This window comes from Dermacentor andersoni, chromosome 3, assembly GCF_023375885.2.
Source record: "Dermacentor andersoni chromosome 3, qqDerAnde1_hic_scaffold, whole genome shotgun sequence".
NCBI lineage: Eukaryota > Metazoa > Arthropoda > Arachnida > Ixodida > Ixodidae > Dermacentor > Dermacentor andersoni.
Window position 1 is genome coordinate 167762528 of NC_092816.1, and position 8990 is coordinate 167771517.

General features: G+C 48.7%; 1 protein-coding gene across 1 annotated transcript; it reads left to right on the forward strand.

Moving 5' to 3' along the window:
- The first annotated feature begins 747 nt into the window (after nucleotides 1-747).
- LOC126524179 (estradiol 17-beta-dehydrogenase 8-like) lies at nucleotides 748-5003 on the forward strand. The gene is made up of 2 exons (XM_050172524.2): nucleotides 748-937; nucleotides 4512-5003. The coding sequence occupies exons 1-2, from the start codon at nucleotides 764-766 to the stop codon at nucleotides 4926-4928; spliced, it is 591 nt and encodes a 196-aa protein (XP_050028481.2). The 5' UTR covers nucleotides 748-763; the 3' UTR covers nucleotides 4929-5003.
- The last annotated feature ends 3987 nt before the right edge of the window (nucleotides 5004-8990 follow it).

The following is an 8990-nucleotide window of genomic DNA, read 5'->3' on the forward strand; positions in this document are numbered from 1 at the left end:
CTGTAAAGGCCTAGTGCTGACTCAAAAATATAAACGAATCACAAATACTATACGATAAGGACTAGTTTCAGATCTAAGCGACAAAACGACACAACAAATGAATGTTACAGCTGCATGCACTAATGAAAGTACATGTAATAGTGTTTCGCAAACGAGACTCTTCCTTAATAATTTTTGAAGCGTTTTAAAGAATGTAACAATATTTAAAATGAAATTAACACTACTTGACATTTTCAGATCATGTGGCACCCAGTCCTAAGTAAGCGCTCATTTAGCACCTTCTGCTCAATGTATTTCTCACGCAAGACATATCCAAACAAATTTTACCTATTAAAACACTATTATCGATACATGCCATATTTGACGACTATTTAAGATCATCGCACCAGAGCTTTGGAAACTCGCATTCCTAAATGGTGCATATTACCTGCAGCTCTTCTGCTACGCGCTCGTAGCATAAATATAGCAATGGGTACCAGTTGATGATTCATCATTATTCGACGTATGAGCTGCTTTTGAAATGTAAATTAGGTGTAAAGGTAGCACGCGGACATACTGGAATATAGCCTGGCAGAGGATGTAGTTAAGCGCAGTTAGAAGACCGAAAGGAAAGTGGACAACCCAATTAGGTGGAGAGTTTCCCGTGGCTCCTTCATAAGTGCAACGATAACCAGCACGTCCCCTATCACCGCACTGCAATCGCATCTATAACACGCTCGTGATAACTAATTCCTTTCTTGCAGGTGACGCCAAGCACCAGGCCATGTTTGTCGACGTGGGCGAATCGGTGTCCGTGGAGCAGCTCTTCAACAACATCAGGAGTGCGTTCTCCGAGCCGCTGAGCATAGTCGTCCACTGTGCCGGTATACTGCGCACGGCACCACTCTGCGAGTGCACGGATGAGCTCTTTGATGACGTCATCAGGGTGAATTTGAGGGTGCGTTATTGGCTGCTTGCTGGAATACAAAGAGCAGCGCCGAATTTCTGCGGTATTGCATGTGATCAGGCGGGGCTAAGTATTTCTCGCACGCTGAATTGGTTTTCTTTCGCAAGTCTTACTTCTCAATCCTTTTTCAGCACAATTAGTGTAGTATTAGCCTCTGATGAATTACACTGTTGTTCCTTCCATTATTTATTTACTTTATATTTCGTCAATTTAGGTTTCATTTGTTAACAAGAGGTACTCATTGCTTTAATTTCCAACTTGCCATCTTCAAATGAAGCACAGTTGTTTTATTTTCTCTCACAAATTTTTATTCCTAGTTTTTCAAATGCTCCATCTGTACTTCCACTTCTTTTGAAATACAATGCCCGCCGGACCCTAATTCAACGCCAGCTTACACAGGCGTCTTTCTTTTTAACAGCGCAGCTGTTTTTGCTTTTAGTTCCGCCGCGTAGCATTACCATAAAACACAGCCCAGCTGCGCACCGCCTCGCGTTGCCTAGCAACCACCTGCGAGACCACCCAGCGACGTACTGCGCGGGTGTAGGGCGCAGTCGTGACGTCACAGGCAAGTAAATGCTTGGAACTTGGAACTAAAGAATAAAAATATATTGTCATTCTGTAAACTACCCCTGATAATACCTAGACACATAGCGCGGATGAAGTTGACGTATTACCCGCCGCGGTAGCTTAGTGGCTGCACTCTAACTGCACTGCAGAGCTGGAGGTCACAGGCTCGATCACGGCCTTGGCGACCGCTTTTCTGGTGAATTTCAAATACGTACCCGTATACTTAGATTTTGCTGCACTGTCAAGAATCTCCGGGTGGTCGAAATTATTCCCGAGTCCTCCACTACGGTGCGCCCCATAATCACAAGTCATGGTTTCAACACATAAAACAGCAGAATTTATTACAATTTTTCGAAACTGCCAAATGGACCAATGGGAGAAAAGGCGGTGGCGTCTGTAGCAGCGAAACTTCCTATTGGCGGCGAGGCCACGTCGGGATCGTGCGCACATTGGCCCGCGATTGCCGGCTCGGGCCTCGACGGAGCAGAGCGGCCGAAAGGGGACGTCTGTTGCCGTGGTATTGGGCGAGGGCAGATCGCATCGCCGCGACGCCACGTCACTCTCGCTCCCGGAAGCCTGTGTTAGCCGCGCTTTCCTTGACTGCGCAAGTTCCCGCCTGCGTTCTAACTGCGCCTCGGTAAGGCCAAACCAAAACGTGCCAAGCGCCTCAACGCGCTCGCTTGCCCGCAAGGAGTTCAGAAATCGGAGGACTCCTCAGCGGCGTTGCGGGGGACAATAATGCTTTCGGGCTCAAAACTCATGAGAAGTGCTTAGGCACGCTCGGATTTTTTACAGCGAAGCTGTTAAGGGCTACTTTCCCCACTATTGTGTTCGCGTGTAGAAAAAAATCCCGAAGTTATTGCAATGCCGGGCCGACCTGCGGCTGAGGAGACGCAGGCCTTAAGCATTCCCCATGCGTGGGCCGATTCCGTAGACAGTGCAATGCGGGGCCGCCTCGCGTCGGAAGCGAAGCAGGCGTTAAGCACTCCCCGCACGTGAGCCGATCCTAAAATAGTAGAATACCAGGCAGACCCGCGGATACACAGCTTCGCTGGCCATCGTTTTTCACAGAGTGGAAAGGCAGTGAGTTTTTCTTATTAATGTTTATATGTTACATCAAAATGTACCACTATTTCGTGAGTAGGAATGCTGCCAACGCTCGTGAACGGTGCAGAAATTTCAGGTAAGCTGTAAATTCATAGATCAAATTTACCCGCTTTAGTTGCTTTAGACACAGATGCACTTTACGGAGCGGCCACATTTGTTTTGGTGCAGAATACGGATTTGTAAACTTTGTGCTTCGATTTTTGTGAATTAACCCGGCCACAGCGGCCCCATTTCGATGAGGGCGAAATGCGAGAACACCGGCATAATTTGATCAAGGTGCACGTTAAGGAGCCCCTGGCGGTCCAAATTTCCGTAGTCCCTCACTACGGCTCCCTCATAATGAGATCGTTGTTCTGGCACGTACAACCCCGCCATTTAATTCTTCTTTCAATTTTTATACATAACCAGTTAGGGAATATTTGTGAAAAAAAATTCAGACCTTAACTTGAAACTTTATTTTCTAGTCAGTAGAACTAAACCTTCTATCTCAAATGCAACAAATTCTACTGAAATATGTGCAATGGTTGTCAATAAAAATTTCAGTCCATTGATTTTTGTATAAAGAAATGGGAGTTCGCCCCATGTTGAAGCCTCCTATTAAATAAGTATTGCTGATCAGTATCCATTAACGGGCAAAAATGCCGGCGGAGGAGCCAGTGCTTGCACAGTCTCTAAAACACAATATTCTAGAACTCATCTTTGAAAAACAGCTAAAACGCTTAAACGGGTGAACTTATTCTTAGCAAACCACATATTTCTTTCACCTCGCTAGTTCAGCTTTAGGAAATATTTTCTTTCATTATAACCGCCTACCAGTGTCGTGGGCTTTATACATAAAGTCATTAAATAAAAAAATTTGTTATGCGGCCTTACGTGCCGAAACCACTATCATAATGAGGCACGCTGAAGGGGTGGGGGATGGAGGGGGGACTCTGGATTAACTTTGACATTCCGGGGTTCTTGAACGTGCACCTAAATCTAAGTACATGGGTGTTCTTGTATTTAGGCCCCGTCGAAATGCGGCCGCTGTGGCCGGAATGTGATCCCGTGACCTCGTGTTTAAGAGCCAAGAATTCATTGATGTTGATTATTATTTGGTAGCAGGAATTTTTATGGATGTTGAAAAATCGTATATTTATTGCCTCACGATAAACTCAAAGGAAAATGATTATGTTATACTACGAAAGGAATACCTTAAGCATTTTATTGAGATTTATTTAGGAGAACGCATCATATCGTTTGCTTTGATACAGCGCAATCTGATGTTGAAATTATAAATTCGGTTGTTCTGCAAAGCCCACTTTGTACTAGGCTCTTCTGTGTATTGATAACCTGACCTCACAGTTACTCCATGCCTGACCTGTGCTTTATGTGGATGACAAAATTTCTCACTACCAGCAGTTAATAAAAAAAAATATTGTGGTTGCTAAACATAGCGAATACATACAGATTCTGCAACACATGGTGTAAGCAACACTATTAGGGTTCCCAGTTGAAGCACTACTACTACCACGACTACTACTTCCACTACTACTAACGCTGCAGCTGCTGCTTCATTGGTGGTGGTGGTGGTTAAAGTGGCGCAACACAGTAGCGACACCAATACTGAATTGTTTATTGATCTGTACTTGAGCTTTACGTAGTTGAAAACCACATGAGTAGCAACACCCGCTGCCGCCGAGCACATTGTTTCTTGGCGATAGCTGATAAGGAACTCGGGCACGCAAGTGTGCTTTATCGACGACGCTGCTCTGGTCAAGTTGATCATCAAGTTGTTTGGTTGTATTCAGAGCCAGAATTACCGTCATGAGCGTATGGTAGTTCTAAAAATACGTGCGTGGCAAATTGTGATGCGGCAAAATCATCTGCAGTCTCACCTTTGTTTTTGTAGGGTACATTCCTGGTGAATCGTGCTGCTGGCCGTGATATGTGCCGAGCTGGGACGCCACTTCCGCGAGGGGGAGCAGCCATCGTGAACATATCCAGCATTACGGCGAAGTGCTGCTCTGCGTCAGCAGCCGCGTACGCCGCCGCTAAGGCCGGCGTCGTTGCACTGACCAAGTCTGCGGCGTCGGAACTTGCGGAGCACGGCATCCGCTGCAACGCAGTGATGCCTGGATGGGTGGAAACTCCTCTTATGGCTAACATAGGTGCAACCCTAAAGGCTAAAGTCCTATCGAGCACACCGCTCAGGAAGACCGCCCAGCCATGGGAGATAGCCGAAGCCATCAAGTTTCTCTGGTCGCCGGCTGTGAGCTCCTTCATCACGGGAGCTACTCTTGAGGTCACTGGAGGATTCTACATGTGAATTGTTTTTCTGACATTTATTAATCAACAAAGCGATCCTATGATATAATAAAGAAAATCTGGTTTTGGGCATATATGTCACGTGTACCTGTCTGGCAATGCTTTCATGAGATTTGTGCAGTGGTCTCACATTTAAGAACAATGTAGAAATAGCGTCTATTTGAGGTTTCAAGTGGACCACAGGAAAATGTTTTACCAGTCACCGGTTACCTGTAAGTGTGGCTGGCGAACAGTTCAGCTTCACATGGACCGAAAAAGAAAAGATATGCACCGTCTTCACCTGTGTAATGTTGTGCGTGTCTTCTGCCATGTATGTATACAGACACGACCAACTGCCGGCTCTCTTTAACATGTATGTAGAACAGCACTGAAACCTAAGTACTGACATGAAGTTACTGACATTTTATTTGAGCGCTTTAAATAAAGATCCCCCCCCCCCCCCAGGGGCGTCTGCGTCAGCAGGCGTTTGGTGTGTTGCGACACCACGTACCCGAGCACACGAGGGTTGGACCCTCCCGCGTGTAGCCGTGCGCGGCTTAACCGTGTCTGGGGAAAAGGGGATCCTGGCGGTTGAGCCGATGCTGGGTGTTTGGACCTTTAAGGCCCCCCGGCGGAGGCAACACACCTCTTCGGCCTCGGCTTCACATAGACGGCACCTCCAGGCTGACCCACCTGGAGGAAATCGGCAGTCACCTTTTCCTGTCCTTCTCTTCAATCTTCGTCTTTCTCTCTCACTTTCAATCTTTCCTGTCTTCTCTTCGCTTCTTCTTACTTCCAGACTTCCAGGTGGCGAGGGTTAGCCTGGTGTAGTTATCCAACCTTGGGTATCGTATATTGGGTTATAGTGACTATGTACAGCTGGCGTCTTCGTAGCTTTTGGGCTTTGTAGCGTCCCCTTGTTGGGCTCGTTGGTGGGCGGCTGGCATAGCTACCGAAGTGATATTTATTTTGATGGCTTTTTTATCATTCCCCCGACTCCCTGATCGCCCTCTTTCCAAGAGAGGGCGCACCGATGACTCCCTGAAACTTTTGGCCAGACCAAAGAAATTTATCCAAAGTACCATGTCTTAAGTTGTGGAAACCCTGATAAAACAGCTCGAACCCTATCACCATTTGTTGTCGCAAAGTCTCTTACTGAGAAACTAGGTCCCGGCTACAAGGTCACGAAAATGGCCAGCGGCGAGCTGTTGCCCGAAGTTAGTGACAAGAAACAGTACGAGAATCTCTCTGGACTTGTTGAAATTAATAGTACCCCCGTCTCGATAAATCCGTATCGCTCTTTGAACAGCACACGCGGAGTCGTATTTGAACAAGATCTCCTTGATTTGAGTGAAACCGAGCTGCTTGAAGGCTGGAAGGAACAGCACGTGACAAATGTCCAAAGAATAAAGATCAGGCGGGATGACAAAGAGATGCCCACTAAACACATAATTTTGACATTCTGCACAAGCACTTTACCAGAGTACATTGAAACAGGCTATATGAAAATAAAACTAAGGCCCTACATTCCGAACCCGCGCCGCTGCTTTAAGTGCCAGCAATTTGGTCACGGTTCTCAGAGCTGCCAGGGTCGTACCACATGTGCAAAGTGCGCTTCAAACGAACACCCTGCCGATAATTGTACCAGTGCACACCGCTGCGCAAACTGCGAGGGTGACCACCCTGCATACTCTCGGTCATGTCCTTCTTGGAAGGAGGAAAAGGAAATCATCACATTAAAGATCAAGGAGAACGTTTCTTTTCAAGAAGCGCGAAAGCGTATTTCTTTCCTCCATACCGCAGGGTATGCTGGTGCGGCGCGTAGGGGGGCAGCACCGCAGCAGACTGGGGCATCCGCCCGGCCCACAAAGAGTGTGGCTACGGCAGTGTCCTCAGCCCCCCAGGCGACAGTAGCGAGCGCTGCTGCGCCGTCTCTAAAGGAGGGCCCATCGACCTCTGGGTTGGTGGCTTCCAAGGCTCTGCTTTTCGAGGCAAGGCCTACCCTGAAAACACCCCGCTCTAGTGAGCGGAAGTCCAGCGGGTCCCAGGAGTCGATGGACACAACCCCGAGCCAGAAGGCGCATCCAGCGCCTCGGGAGCAGCGCGAGTCTCGCGACCGCTCCAAAAAAGACAGAACCCGTACCATAATCACGGGGCCTGAAACGGCTCCGTAAGTCTTCTCTGTAAACTCCTCTTGACACACAGCATAAAAACACGAACAATATGGCTACACAAATAATACACTGGAACGTTAGAGGTCTTATCCACAACCTCGATGACATTAAAGAACTCTTACACAAACATAACCCAAAGGTACTGTGTGTTCAGGAGACACATCTTAAATCCACACAAACAAACTTTCTTTGTCAGTACGCCATCTACCGTAAAGACCGCAACGAGGCGAATACCTCGTCTGGCGGTGTTGCAATAGTTGTAGACAGGTCCGTAGCCTGTCACCAGGTCGCCCTTCAGACGCCCCTTGAGGCAGTGTCAATTCGGGCAATTCTTTTTAATAAATTGATCACTGTATGTTGCATATACATACCGCCTAACTTTCATCTGGAAAAAAGTGATTTTTATAACCTAATCGATCAGCTTCCGGACCCTTACATACTCGCAGGCGATTTTAATGCACACCACACCATGTGGGGAGACTCGCGATGTGACGCGAGAGGCCGTTTCATTGAAAATTTTTTTGTGAACTCCGGTGCATGCCTCTTCAACAAGAAGGAGCCAACTTATTATAATATTATTACGATATGCTCAAGCGATGCTCAAGAAATGAGCCGCCGCGAGAACGACGACGAAGTTGGTCGGTGCGCTTGGCGCGAGCGAGCGTCAGCCTGGCTCCAGTGTAAATAGCCTGTAAATAGCCTCTTCTGTCTGTGTCTTTCCACACGCAACATTCTGGTGGAGGTCAGCGATCCCCGTCCTCACCACGGAACTCAGAAGTGGTCGGCACACCGAGCTCGTCACCATGCCTCCCGGTGACGCGCCCACCTCCGCAACGGCTTCGGCATGTCCCACTGCTCCAATCGTCACGGTCGCCCCACATCGCGACCCAGGTGTGTTCTCTGGCCTGGAGGGCCAGGATGTTGACGACTGGATCAAACTCTATGAACACGCCAGTGCTAATAACAGGTGGGACCCAACGATTATGCTCGCCAACGTCATCTTTTATCTCGGCGGCACCCCACGCGTGTGGCACCAAACGCATGACGACGAGATAACCAGTTGGGACAATTTCAAAGAGAAGCTACGGGAACTGTTCGGCGACCCCATTGGGCGCAAGGCTGCCGCGAGAAAGGCTCTTGCGTCTCGTGTACAGTCATCTACGGAGCCGTACGTTTCCTACATCCTCGACGTCTTAGCTCTATGCCGCAAAGCTGACGATGGTATGTCCGAAGACGATAAAGTGTCACATATTCTAAAAGGCATCGCCGACGACGCTTTCAATTTGCTTGTTTTCGGCAACGTCTCGACTATCGACGCGATCATCAAAGAATGCCGTCGCCTTGAGCAAGCTAAGAGCCGCCGTATTACACACCACATCACACGGCTACCCAACACTGCTGCTACGTCGACATGTGAGGGTCGACCACGTCAGACCACCACCTCTGACGACGTCACCAGTATTGTTCGCCGCGAACTCGAGGCCACCTGTTCGCCAGCTTTCTCCACGACGCCTCCCGATCCGCCAGCAACCATCATTGCGATGATCCAGGCCGTCGTCCGACAGGAATTTCAGAACATGGGTCTGAACTCTGTGTGTTCCACGTCTCAACCCAACGTTTCCCGGTTCTCTAGCGGCCCTCTTCGTCCTCGGCAGTCTTTTTCCGCCACATCTCGCCGCAACCCGTCCGATTGGCGTACCCCTGATGACCGGCCGATCTGCTTCCACTGCTGTCGCATCGGCCACGTCGCTCGTAACCGCCGCAACCGATGGCCACCAACTCCTCGGACATACACCGCCGCTTATCCCCGCACCGTTGGACCTTCCGTTCCCTATACCGGCCGCCATGAATCCACTGCCGCTGATGATCCTGCTCCGAACCTTCGGTACAGCCGCTCGCCCTCACCTCGA